The sequence below is a fragment of the Epinephelus moara genome, chromosome 1 (genome assembly GCF_006386435.1).
Source record: "Epinephelus moara isolate mb chromosome 1, YSFRI_EMoa_1.0, whole genome shotgun sequence".
NCBI classification, from domain to species: Eukaryota; Metazoa; Chordata; class Actinopteri; order Perciformes; family Serranidae; genus Epinephelus; species Epinephelus moara.
Window position 1 is genome coordinate 22,125,654 of NC_065506.1, and position 20,584 is coordinate 22,146,237.

At 39.6% G+C, this 20,584-nt stretch overlaps 1 protein-coding gene across 1 annotated transcript in view; it reads right to left on the bottom strand.

Moving 5' to 3' along the window:
* The window catches only part of LOC126393459 (CUB and sushi domain-containing protein 1-like), a 316,678-nt gene that overhangs the window by 142,171 nt on the left and 153,923 nt on the right, over positions 1-20,584 (bottom strand). Inside the window, exons 19-24 of the mRNA XM_050049648.1 lie at positions 17,934-18,050; positions 17,430-17,645; positions 15,909-16,097; positions 14,032-14,201; positions 4,611-4,767; positions 2,108-2,299 (exon numbers count right to left, since the gene is read on the bottom strand). Coding sequence (XP_049905605.1) covers positions 2,108-2,299; positions 4,611-4,767; positions 14,032-14,201; positions 15,909-16,097; positions 17,430-17,645; positions 17,934-18,050 — 1,041 coding nt within the window. The remainder of the gene's footprint in view (positions 1-2,107; positions 2,300-4,610; positions 4,768-14,031; positions 14,202-15,908; positions 16,098-17,429; positions 17,646-17,933; positions 18,051-20,584) is intronic.

Sequence of the window (20,584 nt, forward strand, 5' to 3'; positions counted from 1 at the left end):
TCAAAACCTAGGAAATATTCAAATATATTCCAGATATGCCAAATGAGAAACCTTTACTTTTGTCATTTTCATGGTCTGAAAAATAAAACCTGATATTGTGGGAGTGCACAGCAACAGCCACATAGATGGCTGATTATAACATTATGCTTTCCCTCAGTTCTAATAGCCATCCTTCAAGCTCCATGATCATTTTCTCAATTTTGTGATCTTTCAACTAAAAATTTACATGACTTTGATACAACCAGGCAATTGTTTTTATATCCCTGTTTTTTATGTGTTTGTATGACATTCACATAAGAAATAAGCTGTCTTCCTTTTAAGTCAGTAAGAATCACAGCATTTTGGTGTTATTACCAGTATCCGATTGGAGTTTAATACTTCGACTCTTACAATCAATTGTTACTTTTGTTATCACCCTCTTCAGCTGGATGTTGAAGACGGACTCAGAGTTATCTAAAATCTAACTCCTATTCCCAGAATATTTGTCATCACAGTGGTGCAGTAGTTAGCACCCACCTCTTGCCTGGGATAATAAGCTGGGATAGCCATTACAGATAATGGATGCATTTTGGCTTTGCCGTACTGAAGCCGTATTGGTCTCCTCAAAGCCACCAGATTCCATGTGCACTTTGCTGGTACAACCTAAAATTGATGACCGCATCCTGTCTTACTTTCAAAAGTTCTTGTAATTAATTTTAGCTGCCTGCGTTCTTTTGTGTCAATAAAGTAAAAGCAGTGGCAGTAATTCCACCAGGAGAAATTAAACTTTTGTCATCTAAGCTAGTTCACTCTACACCCACATAAACTGTCATCCATCCATCCACCGCTTATTCTCTCAAGAAGTGATGGAGTGGGGGTACTGAAATTAGGAACGTATCTATGGTTTCTTAAAAATCAGATCCCATTGAAGACAACAGTAATTTTAGCTCACTGAGCATGTGAGCTGCTGGTCTGCTGCTGCCTCAATTGGCTTGTTTGTTAGTGTTAATGTATGACTTTGGTAAATCTGACCTATCCTGATTAAACACCACAGTCACACAATAACACAAACAAACTAACTGATCAAGGCAGTGGTAGACCAGCAGCTCACACGTTCAGCGAGCTAAAATTACTGTTGTCCTCAGTGGGGTCTGGTTTTAAAGAGACCATAGATACGTTCTTAATTTCAGTACCCCCACTCCCCCACCCTTGAGAGAATAAGCGACAGATGCTTTATCACAGTTTATGTGGGTGTAGAATGAACTAGCTTAGATGACAAAAGTTTAATTTCTCCTGGTGGAATTACTGCCACTGCTTCTACTTTATTGACACAAAAGAACGCAGGCAGCTAAAATTAATTACAAGAACTTTTGAAAGTAAGACAGGATGCGGTCATCAATTTTGGGGTTGTACCAGTAAAGTGCACATGGGTGCACTTTTACTCCAGTCTGTGTTGTCCAGTAACTGAAAAGACTCAACAATTTGAGATGAATCAATATAGTTTTTTACATCACATCATTTTCTGGCATCTGAAAAAGTCTCTCCTGATAGAATATTCTATTTATTGTGCATGCTCAGAATAGAACAGAAAGCTAAGGCTTCTGTCAAAGTCCTTGGCATAAGATAGTGTGCACACCTTCAGGGTACAAGAAAGTAGTCTGGCTTACATTATAAATTTATCACAGTTCAATTCAGACAGTCATCCCCTATTTTTGCACCTTGAGCATGCCATCCTTAAAATACACAGAAGCCTGGTGCACTAAAATCTCATGCCCGCTGACATCCTGCTGTCCACGCTCAGACAGGTTCATGTGCACAGGTTGATGGATCAGCGAGGCCTGTTTTTACGCACAAAGGTGTATTAGCACCACTATGAATATTCCCTACAGAGTGTTGAATCAGTCCTCATGCCCTCTTTTCAAAGTATTCACCTGTATTGACTCAATCACTTTTTCACTCACTCTCTCTTTTGAATCATCGCGCTCTGGCTGGAACTTAGAAACACACACAAGTATCTTCAACTGTTGCTTTTCTCCACACTATATTTCTCATTGAATTGTTAATAATTCACATCTTGTAGTTTTGAATTATTGACGCGCATAGAACATACACGTGTTTGCATACTAACCGATACAGGAAGGAAGTGGTTTGTCCCAGACACGTCTGTCTCCGCTAAGACAGGTCAGCGTACTGCTGCCGTGGAGACTGTATCCAGGGTTGCAGGAGTACAGGACAAACGTGTTGGCATAATGACCATCGTCCTGGATCTTGTAGCCATAACTGGGGACACCTGGTTCCTCACAGCGTACCAGGTCAAAACCTAAAGAGATACACACAGAGGTACACATACAGATTAGGTCTTCCTGTCCATACTGTAAGACCACATTGCATAAATGAACAGTGTGATTCAGAGCAGTTTTGGACAAAAGGACATAAGGTCATACTATTCTTCTCCTGAATCCTACTTCTTCCTGCAGAAATTTCAAGTTTGTGCACTCACTGTTAATGCTGAAGCTAGAAGTGACAGCTGCAGTGAAAGTTACTGGAGATTTCATTCTACATTTCTATATTTTAAAAATGTATAGGCATCTCCCCTTTTTGAAAGATATAATATGTAGTGAGCAGCAACAGCAAATATATCCCTGGACTGAAAATGGGGTTTCTATATGAAACTGTAGAAAAACATCAAATGATAATTCCACATCCCACACAACCACAAATATTTTGTACACTTGAATGAGCACACTGCGAGGGATGTCTTTGTGTTTTGAAGATAACAAAGTCGAAGAAAGTTTCTCACCTCGAAGACAGATGGATAAACAAAGACACAACAATGTCAACACATTTTCTTTCCCTTAGATCAGCCTCTCATGAACCCCTCACATCAGAAACATCCAAGTTGCGATGTAATGGAAAATGAACTGTAAATCTGTCAATGTCATCAAATGTTTTTTTCAACATCTTTGGCTCTGTATATAGTATAAGATAGATAGATAAATCACGAATAGATTTAAACAACATGCCATTTACAAACCACACAGCAACCAAATAGACTGAATGTACAGTAACATCCGTGGACAACAACCAAGGCAACAAAGGCAGTTGGTTAGACTGTCCTTCAGGATCTTCAATTCACACTGAAACATTTCATGTCATACAAATAAATTAAGTAAGATGTCAGGATTCTTTCATTATGAATTGAGCTTTTGTCAGAAAAGACTGTGTAATGTCCTCTTGGCAGCGGATGTCGCTAAATTATTGGATTAGACATCTCCACCAATCCTCTTGACTGTTTGACTGATGTAATTATATGAAAAACAATACATGTTATCTGTTATTTCTGGACAGAATCAGGACACAAAATCAGAACCCGCTTATTGTCCAATCACGACTCACTCTTCCATAAAGCCTTGTAATAACATCTTTTACACAGCCAGCAACTTTTTAAGTGAGCTGTCTCCACGGTTTTGTGGGGTGTGCCTGCAAATGTCTATCCATTTCAGTAAAACAGATGCATCTCCCTTCCGTCAACCTTTCTTGTTAATGTCTTGAGCAGATGTTTGAACTCTTATTACTCTATTAAAAAAGCCTCTAACACTGTGTTGTATTAAAGCGGTTTTACTCAAGTCCCTGACCCTGTTTAAGAAACCATCGCTGCCACCCCTGATCAGATGCTTCTCTCCCCTCTCCCCTGTATAAACCTTCTATCAATCTCTCTTATCTATCCATCAGCTCATCCATTGTAGCAGAACTTTGCAGGAGGTGTCACCTTCTCCAGTTTAACGACTTGCAGACTAACGGCTGTCTAATGGTTTAGCTGACATACAGAGCATCCGTCTAGTATCTATACACCATCTAGCTTCTTCCGTTTGTCCCTTCGTCCAGCCGCTCCTCCACTCCAGATGTGTCACTTTCTCACCTTCTTTTAATGACTTGCAGATAAATGCTCCTCTAATAGCCTCTTTGACTTTACACAGCAGCTGGTCTTGCCTTCTTAACAGACTCTTTAAAGCCATTAAGATGTGTGTGTGTGTGTGTGTGTGTGTGTGTGTGTAAGAGGGTGTATGTATGTGTGTTTCAAGCATTCATATGATCATTTCTTCTTTCTGTATGCTTGGTAAACTACTGTTGCACTCTGGACCCCACGTTCAACCGAAATTGCTTCGAAAACTGTTTGTTGATTTCTTTTCAGCTGTCAGAAGTGAAAGAAATAGCTTGGTAATTTGCTGACGGAGAAAGACGAGTCTCTAGAGTTTTGTAGTACATGACTCCTATTTTGCTCTGGTATGTAGCACTCAAGGATCACTTGACTGAGGCATAGGACAGATGCGAGATATATTCATGAGTGCAATCTAACACAATCACTACCACTCTAGTTTTCAATTAAAAAAAATCTCCTTACAAGGACCTTCATGATGAGCCACTCAAAATTTGGGAAATTACTGTTTGTGTGCATTTGTGTGGATGTGAAAAACTGTGTGTGAAAGAGAAAAAGTGAAAGAGAGGGTTGTTTTTTTTTATTTACTTGAACAAACCATGGCTGTAACAGTAAACACAGAAGAAAAACAATCTGTTTTTCTGTCCAGTTTCTAATCAGTTGATCCGAAGTTAAACTTTCTCAAACAACTCACTGGTGTATGTGAGGCGAAAGCCCTGATTGGTTCCAGAGGCGTTGCTGTTGAACTCCAGCCACAAGCGATTGGACGTACTATTGATGACAGGACCCATCATGCCATCAAGTGTAAAGTTGCCAAGGAGACGGGATGAAGTGTTCTCTCCATCGTAAACCTGTCAATCAAAGCACAGGAACAGGACCACAGATTGTGAATAAAAACACAAGTTAAAAGTGTTTGTAGACATTTATGTGGATGCACGTTTTAGGTAATGAAAATATGATAGAACACAGGTGAACAGTGCACTGCTGACCTGTCTGGACGCCAAAGAATGCCACAAAATGTGGTCAGTCTTGAAAACAAAATTGCAGGGCACTGTCTGTATTGCCTGTGCCTCTCCCCTGCAACACACACTGAGTCATCCAAATGCCAAACAACGCAAGCGTGGCAAAAAACATCACTGTGCCTCAGGAAATAGCCACTTTGCTTAGCTTTGCATCAGCACGGACCTCGTGAAGCACCACAGATAGAGCCTAAAATATCACATGAAAGTTGCTGAGGTCACAAGTGAGTCGTTAAGGGGCTGTAATAAAGTCTGTCAAACTGATGACGCCTTCCCTTTTTTATATTAAACCAGATTTTTATGCAACAATTCCAGAGAAAAATTAAACAAAATGTTAGGGGGGGTTTCATGGTGGGTAAATAAATTGGGCAGCTTACTTTAAATTCTGTTTGCGACAATTAAAATCGGTGGAGTGAGCCTGCTGTACAAACCTACTTTGAGTTTTGCATTTTAATACTTGTCTAGCACCTGTGGGAAGCAGTAGATTCAAGTATCACTTTAATGTGTGCCTTGGCAGAGGGGATATTGCAGCCCTCAATGAAAAATGAAAAAGTAGCTTATTCACAGCTGAGTTCGTCTCCAGCCGTGATAAGTGTTTCAAATTTTTGTTTATATTTTTGAAAATAATCTCGCTAAAGTAGATTCAATTTAACAGAGGAAACCACTGACAAGTAATACAGTGTGTTAGAAATAACCTGTAAAAGCTAGAAGTCTCGGTATGCATGTTCCCTATTGTTAACTGAGCACTAAGTTAAAAACAGCACGTCAAAGTCTGTGTGTGTGACTTGGTTTGAAATGCTGTCATGCATATAATAGGAGCTAAAAACAGCAGCAAGGTGAAGGCTGGATAGATTAGAACATCACTGGACTGGATTAATATTACAGGACTGAGCCTGTTTTCACTTTGTTCAGTTTTTTCTTCTTTTCATTCGTAAAAATTCGTAAAATTGCCATAGATGCTAACAGTTTAGCCTTCCCTCAACTGTCAACAATTTGGCTTCTCCTCATTTGCATTTTGATCACCAACCTGCACAGATACTCTCACAGTGGCGGCGCAAACAGGAGACAAAACAGCTGAAAGTCATTTATTTCAAATGAGCACTGTGAGAAAAGTAAATACAGAGGGTGGAGTTATGGCTGCCAGGAAGATCTGTGCAACTTGGCAACATCGAAAATATGAGCAGAGTGTAACAGTGTCCGATTGAGGGGATGATGAGCACAAATCACTACTACAGGAAATTCACTTACCAAATACGCACTTACTATGTTCTAAGTACTTAATACTCCAAAACATGACTCAACACACAGTAAACAGATTCAGTTTGTTGTTTGGAATCTAAGTAAGATAACATACTGCAGATATACACACAACTGAGCAAGCTGTGGTAGTGACAAATGGAAGCTGTGTACTTTGGCCATATTTTGACATTTTCTAGTGAAAGTATTGTTTGCGACATACTGAGCATACAGATGGAGAGCAGAGTAGAGGCTTTTACAGCAGAAGAGATTAGAGACATTAACAGGGATGATTTTCAAACACTTTTAAAGTTCACAGGTGGTAAGTATTTGATACTGAGACTATTTTTTGTTTGGGAGTTTGTTCTAGTGGTCACAAAAATCTCTGAATGCAGCTTTAATGTGGACAGTGGAGAAGTAGCAGGAAGTGGAGTCTATTTTTGACTGCAGTTTGAAGGGGAGAATTAGGACTCTGAAGTACCTCATAATACTATCTCACAGCTGGGATATAAATGTGAACTGCTCATGCTTATATTTGGCAGCCTGGGACATTTCCACAGATTGGTGGTGACAGGTCTGCAGGTGGCAGGAATGCCAAAGAAAAAGGACTAAGGCGATGTACTGTTCTATCTCTACACGTACTGCCAGTCAGAGCAGACACCTCCACGTGAAGCCAAAGTAGGAGCTACAGTATGTTCATAAATATGAAGGAGATAGACAGTGTGAGTTTAAAAGTTTAAAACAGAAGAGTGGTATCACAGTATCTGCAGCATTACTCCCCTAAACTTCATTTTCCATCCCCGTTCCTCCCTCTCCACATCCCTCCAGTTCTATCTGTCAGTGTCCCCCAATTTTGCATCTCGCTGTCTGTCTCTACCTCTTTCTTTCTGTTTCTCTCTATCTCTCCCTCCTCCTCTCTGTTTCAGTAAAACCCAGTATGGTTAATGAAAAGCCCTGCAGCTCATAAATCAACATGTCACCATCTGCCACCCCTCCTCTCTCTGTCTGTCTGACTCTCTCCCTCTCTCGCTTGCTCTCCCACCACCTCTATTTTCAAAGAACAATTCCTGCACAACCCCACTTTGTTTCTTCCTCACCCTCTCTCTTTTTTCTTCGGGGCTGCGCTGCATCTGAGTAAATTTGGTCAAGCACTGTATTAGAGGACATTTTTAGGCGTATTGAGCTTGGCTAGCCCCTTCTTTAACAAGTGCCAGGGCAGAAAACTTAGCCCGTAGCAAAAGGAATTGTAATGAGCTGGTTCATATGTTACAGGAGAATTTTGCCTAAAGCTTGCTGGAACTGTCAAACAAATGGTTTGTGTTCAGAGTGTTCAGCTGCAGTAACAGGCATTAGCGCCATTGCCGTTAGCCTGGGGAGTGGCATGCTAATTGCTAGCCTAAGTGGCACTTTGGGGCTTTCTTTCCAGTTCATTATGGTGTGCACTATGCTTTCTGCTAATTCTTTGGGGAAATTATAATTAACAATATATTGTACATTACTAGTCACTGCCCTAATAAATCACTTCCATACAATCACACAAGATGACTGCAGGACCCTATGTTGCCCAGGGGATAGTGTAGGCTGGTGTTGAGTTTTGAGCATTTGTCTCCGGCTATAAATCAACATTGTCAGAGATTGGTAAGGGCTATATTTGCAGTTCAAATTACAAAAACGAACTACCTAACTAACAAGGCGACAAACTCTCACAACTTGTGCATTATAATCTATGTCTCATTTATCCAGTTATATGCTCAGTTCTTCCCAAACACATGCATTTTCACTAAAAAACCTAAGTATTAGAGCCTGGCTTTGAAGACAGCACAGATAAGTTTCACTTTCAGTTCACTTTTAAATAGTAAGGGAGGTTTGGGAGGTACTGAGCACAAAACTTAAAGCTTTGGTGTTGTTAAACACGGTTCCAGATCAATCATTAAATAAATATGTCCGCCATTTTATGTGGAGGCATGCGAGAAAAACAATGCTTTCTGCACAAATTGAAGTTAACACAGCATCACTAATTGATTTACAAATGGTCATTTTTTAGGTGAAGAATGCCGTTAAGACCATCAGGGAAAAAGTGAGAAATATATTTAAGTATATTAATTAGTTACAATTCCCATGCATGCTGCTCGAAATGACTGTAGTCCACGGCTCCTCTGCCAGCAGTGTGAGGTCTGTCTCTGTCCTGTTGCACCCTGTGCAGTAGGTAAGGGGCAGGCGGGCAGGCGGGAAGACAGGAGACACTGCTCTTGACAGGAATGGGAGTTTCTGTGGTACTGTTGAGTGGTGCACTATAGAATAAGTGCCATAACTGTAATGCCATTCAGATGTTTTGCTTTGATTAAAGATCTTTTCAATTGAATCAAATTGAAGTTGTAAAATGCTTCCATTGTTACTCATGCAAATGAATGACCGATGATGTCAATGATATGCAAATAAGCATACGGCGTCATGTGGTAAGTTTTAGTATCTTTGGTACAAGTGGTCGCAACTTACTCGGAAAAGAGTTGGCAAGAGTTAGATGATGTCAACATATTGATTCAGGTACCCACTGAACATTTTACCTTGGAAAGAAAGCTAAGAACATGAAACCCTTTGAAAGGTCCTAATGTGTTACATTAGGAGGCTATTGAGCTGGGGAACATAGAGCCCTGGGGACTCGGGACTCTGGGAACACAGATGTGCTCCCTAATTTAATCACATGGCTATATTTTGCATAATTATTGCCCTTCACATGACCAATTTTTGACTGTACCCTATAGTTTTTAAATGACGGATGTTCAGGTGGAAAATGTGTAAGTGCAGAGGCTGCTTGATGTTACTTTCTTTCCTACATAATTCATAAGAAGGTCAATAGCCATGCCAGCAGCCTCATTTAGCTGTTACGCCCATTACACACAAGATAGAGAAATGGTTGGATTAATGACAATGGAGAGACGAATTAGCTATTCTTACTACCAACTAACTCAAATGCCAATAACACAGAGAGAAATTAATTTCCATGCCTAACTGGTCAAATGTGTGTTGTATTACCATCAGAGTATTTTGTTCTCTACTGTATATTCATTACCATACATCACTGTAATGCAACAGTTGGTTCGTACAAGGAGGGGGAATGACTGTGAAGAGACATTTGCTTTTCATCTCATTTAAAAAGTTATTCGTTATCAGTAATTTGAAGCCAAACTGAAGCCAAATATCTAATATTATTTTGTGCCGTAAGTTGAACGTGATGTGTCACTCTTACAATCAGTCTCAGGGCCTCCCATTACTATTTGATTGCTATGTTAACATCCAGTGCATCCTCATTAACTTTTGTCACCTCTAGTCATTCTCTGTATTCTATTCCTCTCTTCCTGTTATTTTCAGATAAGGAATCAATTTATTACAGTAAATACTATGTCAAATGCCTTGTGAAGAACACAGTGATAATTTGAAAAAGGGCAAATGCCTTCCTCTGCTCTCCAGTCTCGGTGGTTGCATCCTTTTGTTGTATTACACAGACAATGACTGCGTTTACATGCACAAAATGTTTTGTTTTTTGTCCTTATTCTGCAAAAGAAAATATTCATACTGGGCTGTTTACATGTCTCATGGAAATGAATATTCCACTAATATTCCTGTTCAGATGCAGCCACACATACTCTGTTCAACATGCTCTAACATGTCGTTTATCGAGTCAAATATGGAACAGTGGAACAGCTGGAGTTGCTTGTACCATTTTGCTTTTTTCAGTGGCGAAGTTGACCATACGAATACAGTCTCCCTCTTTCATTCCTTCAACATCCTCTTGAAAAGGTTGGCTTTGCAATCCAAAAACCTGTTGATATCCAAGTTTCATAATGTTTACAAGAAGTTATGTTTCTCCTCTGACCAGAAATATGGACTTTTCTTTTGGGCATGCATTTCTGCACCAGCCTCGCAAACTGCTGGCGAGTTGGTTTGTGTATAACGTCTCCATGACAATGCACAGAGTTGACCGTAAACAGGCAAGAGGCCGTGTGTTGCAAACTATGGTAAAATTCCCACCTGACACATATATTTTGAATGCACTGGATACATGTCCAAAAAATGCTCCTAAAACAGGAATAATATCATCATATCCCACATGTATTATTCAGAAAATGCTACATTGGGAAAAAGGCCTAATTCAGAATATCCAAACAGAATATGCTCTTAACATGACCCCTAACAAATCCAGAATACTGTCATATTCAGAATAATAGTGGAATATTAGTGTGCATGTGACACAGTCAATGTCACAGCAGGAGGGGGGCTGCGGTGAAAAGGGAGGCATGTTAGAAAACTAAGGTAGAGAAAACTTAAAAAGGCTGGACCTGCTTCTCTTCATGCAGAGTCAGACTGTGATAGAATATACTGTATAGGAAATATTTAAACATGTTTACGTCTGTTAACCATCTTGATGTCACTTTCCCTGACAGGGATTTTTTTCTTTTATTAGTACCTAACCCACTGGGAACACTTTCACCTTTTACAATGGTGTTATGCCTCTCTGAAAGTCTGGAAGAACCCTGCTAATACAATCTAACCACAGACAGGCTCAGCCAATGCTCTAGGCCTAATACTGATAATACACTCTAACCACATTCTGGCTTAACCATGCCCTCAGGCCTAATACCACTAAGAGACATTGTGAATGGAACAGTTTTAGACGATGTCTGTAGGACAGCGTCAAGACTGTAAAACAGCTCACACAGCTGCTCCAAACTGACACTGAAGTGGGCACATGTACCCGAGAGAGGATTTATGAGGAATTATGAGCCTTGGGAACATCTGTAACTCTCCTTCTATTAAAGACGTACACAAGTATGCACATCAGAGTTTATAGTGCGTAAACATATCAATTAAATTCATGTATATACCATGTGACGACTCCACATCCTGAAAGGGACAGTTCAAAATCAAATATATGGATTTTTCTTCTTACCTGCAGTGCTATTTATCAGTCTAGATTGTTTTGGTGTGAGCTGCTGAGTGTTGGAAATATCAGCCATAGAGATGTTTTCTTTCTCTTTAACATAATGGAACTAGATGGCACTCAAAAAATATATTTGAAAAACTCAACAGCAACATCTCTTTTCAGAAATCACATCCCGGTTTCTCAAGATAATCCACAGACCTTGCCGTGAGCAGTTTAATGTAGGAAATATTTCCTTTCTACCTAAGTACACCCATCAACTGTGTCACCGCGCAGAGTGAAGTGTCCATCTACTCATGAACAAGAGATGTAAACATTAATGGCATCATCCTTACCTAAGCTGTAACCTAGCTCAGTGGTGATAGGTGAGCTAGCAGTTGGTGCACGGCTCATTCTGCACAGTGATATGGTTGACAGGTGTAGTTTGGGAAAAAAAATAGAGCTGCTACATGAAATTGCTGTCAACAAGGTTTGTAGATTATCTTGAGTAACGGAGACATAACGTCTGGTAGGAGACATTGCTGTTGAGTTTTTCAAATTTATTTTTTTGCCAGTTGAGTGCCATGTTAGAGAGAAGGCAGACATCTCACACCAAAACAATCTAGACTGATATATAGCACTACAGGTAAGAGGAAAAATATGTAGTGTCAATTTTGGGGTGAACTGTCCCTTTAGAATTTATGGGGGCACCAGCGGACTGAGAAGACTCAAAAAATCATACTGCAGATCGAGCTTGTATCAAGCTTACCTCCCAGTGCTTTCAAGAGCAGATTTTTTTTGCTGCAGTCATATTAGCTGGCATAAAGGCACTTAAATACTTTGTGTGAATAATACATTTCTATTCTATTGTATAGTATTCTGCTTTATAGCTATTTATTTTACTTATTGTTACCGCATATTACGGCCAATTAAAAATAATAATAATATTTATGCATTTTATTTATAGGCGTCTTTCAAAGCACTCACAGACACCTGAAAAAACAAGCTGCAATGTATCAAGACATTATAAAAACAATCAAAGCAGTAATATACAATGATAAGCTAATAAAATAACGAGGTATATAATCATCATCAGTGCAAATTTCAATGTGGGTGGAACGTTATAGTCAGGATCAGACCAGATATGCCAGTTTGAAAAGGTGCGTTTACAGACGGGATTTGAGGGTGGAAATAGAGTTGCTGTTGTGAATGTCTTGTGGGAGAGAACTCCAAAGGTGGGGGGAAATGGCTGAGGGCTACAGACCCAATGGCAGTGAAGCGGGCAGATGGTGAAGTGAGTTGGATGGCAAAAGAGGATCTGAGAATACTGGAAGGTGTGTAGATATGAAGGAGATCAAAAAGACACAAGGGGCTAGATTATGAAGGGCCTTAAAGGTGAGAAGCAGAATCTTTAAATCGATTTTATATTTAACAGGTAACCAGTGCGGAAGAACAGGAATAATATGATCCATAGAGGTGTATAAAAAAACATAAGGTTACCCTCAAATACAACAATAACACACTGCAGTTGGGTTGTTAGGCAGAATGGATCCCTTTGTGCCTCTGTTTCCCAAGTATTCATTCAGCTGTGGATGGCCACTGCAGCAGGAGCACCATCAGCACTAATAGAGAACATGGGTAATAAACCCCCGCAGGGATGTTACTGCTTCTTACAACAATGTTTAACACATCTAACAGCTAGGGCACACCTGCTAATACAATTTAACTACATACTGGATAAACCAAAGATTCAAAGACCCTCCTGTCGTTCACATCTTTACACCAGCCTTTTTCTTGCACACCTCATATAATTAGGGGCTACACATTCCCTGACATCTTAATTGGACCAGGTGTGCATGGCTGGAACAAAAGCTTGCATAACAGACCTTTGAGGACCGCATTGAGAAAGTTTGGGCACCACAGTGCAATGTGAAAAAGACTACTGAGTACACAGACGTAAAATAATTAGATGAGAAATTCCCATTTAAAGCAGTGCTTTGCTTTTGTGCCAAACACAGAGAAGAGAGAGATTGAAGCATTGAAACCTCCCTGAAATGTTTGTTCAATTCGCACTGTTTGAGCATCATGCAGCCCACTGTATGTACCTCTTGATGATGGAGCACAGGTAATTAATAAAGTGGCTAACTTACTTTAAAACTTAGTGTTTAGTTGAGGCTGAATATTCTGAGAATTCTTGTTATATTGTTGAACATTTAACATACATTTGAACATTAAAGAAACATGTTTTTGGCTCCTCTATCTGATCTGTACTCACAGATATGAATATCTCTGAATAAAAAATGCCACACATTTCAATAAAACCTAAAGAATGCTACCATATATCTATATCTGCTTCAAAAATAGAAAATATCTAATAGCTGCATGGTGTAATCCTTAAATTTAAAGATATACTCTGAGTGTTTTGACTTGGCTCTTGCCCTAAATCCTTATAATTAATTTAGAATGACAGTACATTGTCATTTAATGCCAATATTGACAATTATTTTTTCGTGAAAAACACAAAGAAAACCCTCTTTCTCATGCAAACAGCATGTAATGCAGTGCCTGATAAAAATGCAGTGCACTGATGGCAATGTGCTGTACATGCCAATGACAACAGATACTTGATCATATATTTTTATGGTCTAAGTGCTTGGTCACTACAACAAACATTTTGTTTTGTTTTTTTCAGCACATCATGTTACTGTGTTCATGATATTATTACCATTATAAACAATGATGTATAATCTATTCAAGCATATACGTGTCAAAGCATGCAGCTTTGCATACAGACAGGTTTTGATTATGACTCTGAGCGCATTGTGTGTATCTTTGAATCTGTAAATAAATTACGCATTTATTAATTATTTTTTACCACCTGGGAGAAGTTGTGTGTGTGTGTTTGTGTTTTTGTGCTAGTGTGTGTGAGTGTGCGTGCATACCTTGAGATAGTCTCCATCTTGCAATGAGAAGCTCTCAGCTTTCAGCCTGATTCCTTTGCCCTTTTCAGTGGTGATGCGGTAGATGCACTCGTGGTTGTTGTCGTAGTTAGAGGGGAAGTTAGGAGAGAGCAGAACGCCTTCTGGTCCAAGTGAAGAGGCTCCACACTCCGCTACAGCAAGAGGGTAAAGAGGGCAGGTATAATGCAAATCAAAATCACACATTTCTAACTAATTATCTCTGAGCAGTCAAAATATCTGGGTTGGCTTACTGTGTAAAAAAAATGAGAGGCGAGGACTCCCAATTCTTCATAAAAATGCATATATGTAACAACCACAAACCTTATTCAACTCAGCAAACATGATAAAATAAGAATAATAAATAATCATACATCGCTTAAAAGCACCTGTTTGAAATGTGCTTCAAAAAAGATATAATCAAAAATACAAAGATTAGGGACAGAAAAACACGTTCAAAAACAAAGCAATTAAACATAAACAGCACTGTTAAAATGAGGGCAAAATGAAAACCACTGCATAAAAGCAGGTCCAGATTAGTTTGTCAGAAATAAAGTGTTTCATAGAAATTATACAGAATTATCTAGCAGGTGCAGTGCCTATCAAAGTTTAGGAATTCAAATAAGTGGTACTTTGTGGAAATAGAGTTTTGTCATATGTAAATGAGGAGAGGAGAAAAGCAGGCTTTTAACTCCCACTGAGGACCACCACTACTTGGAAGGGAGAAAGAGGAAATGGAAGTAATGAGACAGACAAGAGAGAAGCCGGTGTGAACAACGTGGAGCTCACTGAGAGAGATGCAGTGTTTATCAAATCTGAACAAATTCAAAACAACATTCTTGTCAGTGTTCTGTAGTTTTTAAAGCAGATTAGGCTAGGAGTTAAGAAGCATAGGATGCTACCAGCAATTCTTCCGGAAATCTTTTGAAAGTGAGGACAGCACTACAGAGAGAGCGTGTGCAAGAATACGGGATAGTGAAGGGGGGAGATAGCACAGGAGCTGAGACAGACGTGAGCCTTTTGAAAATATGCAGAGAGAAATTAGAAAAGGGAAAAGGGGAGTAACAAAAGACACAGTATTACTGTATCACCGTTCATATAGCAGCTAATGCCCTAATTATCCAGCCAAGGACTGTCTAAATACAGAGGAAGACGAGCTACGGTTAGAAAGAGAGACAGAGAGCTAAAGAGAGGGACATTTGGAAAGAAACAGAGGGAGAGAGGTGAACGCAGTGAATGTTGCCAGCTGCTGTTGCTCAGTTTTTATGTTAGTCAGGCCCGATCTCTTGACAGATAATGCTATTATAGCATTTTTAGTCTGCTCTTTTGGGAGCTTAAGAATTACCAGCAGCCACCAGTCAGACTCTGAATTACCAGCAGCATCCAGGGAAACACTGGTACTCATCAAATTTCAGCAAATTACAACCTGCTAACAGCCAAATCCTGGCAAATAAAGCCAACTGTCAACCAGTCAAATAATAGTAAATTACCTTTTTGTCAGCTGTAAAATACTGACGAATTACAACCAGGAAAATGCTGATACTTTACCTCCAGGCTTATTCGTATGGTGAAAAAGTTCATTTGAAAGTTCTATTTTACAAGCTGCCACTTATTTGCACAGAAGATAAACCCTTCCTGTAAACTTTGAAGGCAGAATAACTTTTGAGGGGCTTGTTACAACACCGCTATATATAACACTGTGTAAAGAAAGGTCAATGAGTATACGGTATAATGCTCACACTCTAGACAACTGCATGTCTGAAACTAAAATCCAAATGTTTGTTTTGTGTGCAGTGTCAATCATTTCACATTTTCACTGAGGCACCAGTCAGTCAGTTCACCCGTCTACTTGACTGTCTTACCTATACATCGTGGCAGTATGTTGCTCCAGACTCGCCTGCCTCCTCCCAGACAAGTGATCTTGCTGTCTCCCTCAAGTCGGTAGCCATGGAAACAAGTGAAGGCCAGCGAGTCGCCAACTCGAAATCTGAATCCCATCCTCCTGCTATACGCTGGCACGCCGGGATCCTCACATGGCTCTAAGTCATATTCTATATATATCCAGGAGAGATAAATAACATTGTTGGAGTCGTTATAAAAAGACCAAAGTGGTGCGAAATGTAAAGGACCTGTGTGAATGTTGTGAAGTTAGCCAGGACTAAATAAAGTAAACAGAAAAAGTGAATTAAATTTGAAAAATTTCCTCTGTCATGACTTATAATTTTAGTTAATGGTGTGATAGCTAAAAAGTCATATTGTCATGGGCTCATTGTCACCCCTTGTGGCCACAAATCTGCGGTTCTCACCAACCGTGAAGTACCAGTGTTCTTTTTTTTTTTTTACACCCTTCTGGACTCAGTAGGCAGTAATAAAGCTCAACCTATTTGCCTTAGTGCACTACATTGAGGTCAAGAAGGTGCAGCACTAGAAAATGTACCTGGACAAACTACACAAAGGTGAGACTTGTGCTTTATCAGAGGTGTTTCTGAGTAACACTTTTCAGTTTTATAAGAGAACGGGCTGAAGACTAACTGGTTGGTTTAGCAAATGTACGCCTGGTTATCTGCCCTGTCTACGTTAAAGAGCAGCACATAGTGACTTCCATGAGCTTTTTTATGAGACCCTCTGGCACTGTCACCAAAACAGTAGAAAGGACAGTTCCAAATGGGACTAAGAATGCAATCTCTTACTACTTTTTTAGGTTTTATGTGAGGTCTGTGACGATGAACAGAACCTAAAATAGCGTGCAGTTGGGTTTTACTCCTTATATATGTGTTACAGTTTAATATTAGCCTTCAAACTACAAATTCTTTCTCTTAATCAACTTCAAGGTTTCTGTAGTTACTGCTCTGAATAATATCATACTGGCATACTCATTTTAAACAAATTTTATTTTATTTTTCTCTGATTAACTTATTTCTGCGACTGTTGTCTCTTGTGTCATCTCTTCGCTGTTTGTGTATCTCATTCAGTGAAGTCACAATACTTATTGGAATGCACAGATTTGATTGGCTCCTGGTCCACTAAACCAGTGCTAGAAGTGCTATGCCAGTTAAAATAAAACCACTCCTTTAAAATGTAATAATTGTCAATAATTTATTGGTTATAGGTCAGAGTCTAGATAGGATAGCGTCTGGGTCTGAACCCTTGGAATGGAGAGAGATGCTAGGTTTACAAGGGGGATGCGTCCCCCTCGCCGCAACAACCATTCTTGTTGTTTATGATATCCGTTCACTCTGTCAGTCTAGATCTGAAAGAGTTAGGACTTTGTCTGGCTAAAAAGGCAGGGTAACTATGTTCTGTAAATAGAGTTATACATTTTTTAGGCTGATTTACTGCCAGCTACATCCAACAAAAATCAGCTTCTGTTCCAATGTTCTTACCTGAGAAAGTTATATTAAAGCCTTCATAACTCATGGAAAAATCCGATATGAATCGTAGCTGAGCGCTGAAGTTCCCAAAGAGCCCTGCTTTGACACTAGGGGGCAGCACTGAGCCAGTGAGTCGAGCTACTGGAACCAGGAAATTGCTGTCCTCAGTGATGGAAAGGTAGTCGTGGTTCTCCTCTAGATGGAAAGTGTGGAAAACCAGATGGACTCCTGGAAATTAATGGATGGATGGATGGATGGATGGATGGATGGATGGATGGATTAAGGATGGACAGATTGATGCATAAATGGATGTAGAGACACAGTGACACAGAGTTTAGTCAGATACGTAAATGGCAGCACATGAACACAGATACCATCAGGCGACACCGGAGTGTAAATGCACAGCAATCTTTAAAATGTGCAAATTTAATAAACACGTTTGAAGGAAAAAAAATCTGTTTTAAAAAAATGATTTTACTGCAGGTGTTTCCATTATGTCTGTGTATGTGTTCTTACCTTTCCCATGAGACACCTCTATAGTCCAGGTGCAGTTCAGAGAATTGGGGTAGAAGTCAGGAAAGCCAGGAGACAGAATTGTCCCTGTTTTACCATAGACGTAACCTCCACAAAGGGCTACAGCGAGGAAGTGACAGGCAGAGAAGGGTGAAAAAAGAAAAGGAGAGGAAATGAATATTCTTCCATTTGCACTGTGCTAAAGACAAAGACATCAAAGCATTCTGAAAAAACGACTACCAGAGTTTAACACCTTAAAATAAAGACATACATATCCTAAGTACAGTTAAGAGGTCACTACATGATGGCAGATTTCTTTGCTCTAAATGTCCACTCTTAGTTAATGGACTGGAATTTAACCGCATTGGGCTTTTTTAAATCTGCCGACCTGCAATTTGCCAGAATTTTATGAGCTGAGCCTGGTGTCAATGTGTGCTCCATGCAAAAAATAGAAAAGAGGCCCCCCCCCCCCATATTAAAAGAATTATAGGAATGAGACATGAGAAGAAACAGCTGTAGTTTTACAATGACAAACTGTAATGCAATATAACACAATAAAATAAAGGTGTCAAATGGGTCGACTCGATAATAAACAGGTATGAGCACTATATTGCCTTATATAAACAATATTCTAATCACAACTGATGTCTCAATCTTGAACAAATGTGTTTGGGGTTTTTTGGCCACTTGGGGCACTGAAAGCAAGTTATTAACACAACAATGACATATCATCACCTTAGTAAACAGTTGCTTATTTACACATCCAGCAGCAACTCAGCAACATTATCATCCATTTGGAGTCACATTTATTACTATCTAGTGGATTTAAGTCCAATATTCCACCCGGTTTGAATGTTATCAGCCAACTAAATGGCCTTGTCAGTTGTCATTGAGAGCATAGATCTAGGGCAGTAAGGCCCAACTCCACCTACCAGATTTACGTTTATTGCTAGGAGATGACCTCTAGTGGCTATAGTGATTATGATAGGCGCTCTGGAGGAAGTTTGTCTATTTGGGGCGACAAAATCTGCGTTGGGAGGATGTCAGGGTTGTTGGATGGATCAAACAAACATCAGACTTTCACTGTGGAGGCTGATGTTCGTGTCCCACGTGAATCCAAAAGTCAATGTTGAGTTACTACTATTTACGTACTTAATTTCACTTATGTAACATACCCAACTGATGTGGCGTCTATACTGTATTACTGACATCATATACAAAACATAATTTAGGTACATGACCTAAATACCATAACAATTACACTTATTTCTTATTTTAATTCTAACCTGAACCACGACCGTCTCTTAAACCTGACCTGCTAGTTTTGACGCCTTCAAACTGCAACTGTCTCACAATATTGGATATGCACTAAGGGCTATATCATAGGCAACTGGACTTGCTTGCATCTCTTGAAGAAGCTTCATGGATGAGCGGTGAAACGTCTTCAAGAAACACAAGCAAGTCCAGTTGCCTACGATATATCACTTATGATTATCATGACCTGGATGACTGAGAATCTTCACCGACACACTGGATATGCACCTTTTGGTCTACTGGTAGGTGCAGTTTGCTCCATCTGTCGCATTATAATCCTAATTCCTATTCCAAAGAGAAGTATCTTAAGATGCTAAATGCTCCACCATGTTCATCATCTAGTCTCTTACTGCTGTTTGGTGCTGGGCGGGTAGAGAACAGTGAGTTTTTAGAGTTTTTTCACTGAAAACAGCTTCCTGCTGTGGCTGAAAACAACACTATGAGAGCAGTGAGAGTGAAGCAAAACAGTACAGTTGTGGGCCAGACAGCTTAACAATCAGCTGAAACTCACGAAAAAAGCTGTGTGAAGCTGAGCGGAGCAGCAGATTCAGGTAATAATTCTCTGTAGGTTCATCACTGTGAGTAAAGCCTCTCACATTGTCACATTGGTTTCACAGTGTCATCTGATACATTGTCATGAAAATATAAATTTAAGCCACTTTAAACAATAACACAAACCTTTTCCTAACCTCACCTGAATTGGTTTTAATGTTGAGAATTAACATAGGTGTCAGATAACATTTTCATGTAATGAACAGCTGATAACTGTGTTCAGTTCAAGATATGATCAAATAATCAAATTTGTGACATATTTTGTCGCCTGTGTATATGACATGCACTGAAAACTTGTTGTTGATTTCACCATACTTGTGCTACAGAGAGGAGTAGAACTTGGTAGATAAAAAATGTAGCTTCCACATACAGCTACAGAGAGAGAAACAAAGGGCGAAGGCCAGCGATGCACTTAATGTAGAAACAAAAATAAACACAGCATGGAGAATGTGACAAAGAGAGAGTAGTTTGTTGGAAAAGAGTGAGGGATTGGTGTGTGTGTGTGTGTGTGTGTGTGTGTTACCGCACACCTAGCCTCCACACGGAGCCAGACCACTGATATGAAACACTCATTTGGGATGGAGCAGAATGGAAAAATACTATAGTAACGTAATGGAGAGTAAAAGAGGGCTTGTGGTGCATTACAGACTGTTGAACTAAGATAATATGTTGACTCTTTGTTTCTCTCTCACTGCGCCTCCTTCCCTTTCAGTCCTATTCAGCTCAGTTCAGTTACATTTAATTCAATTTCAGTTCTTCAAGGTGCTTGACTGGCATGAAAATAAAAA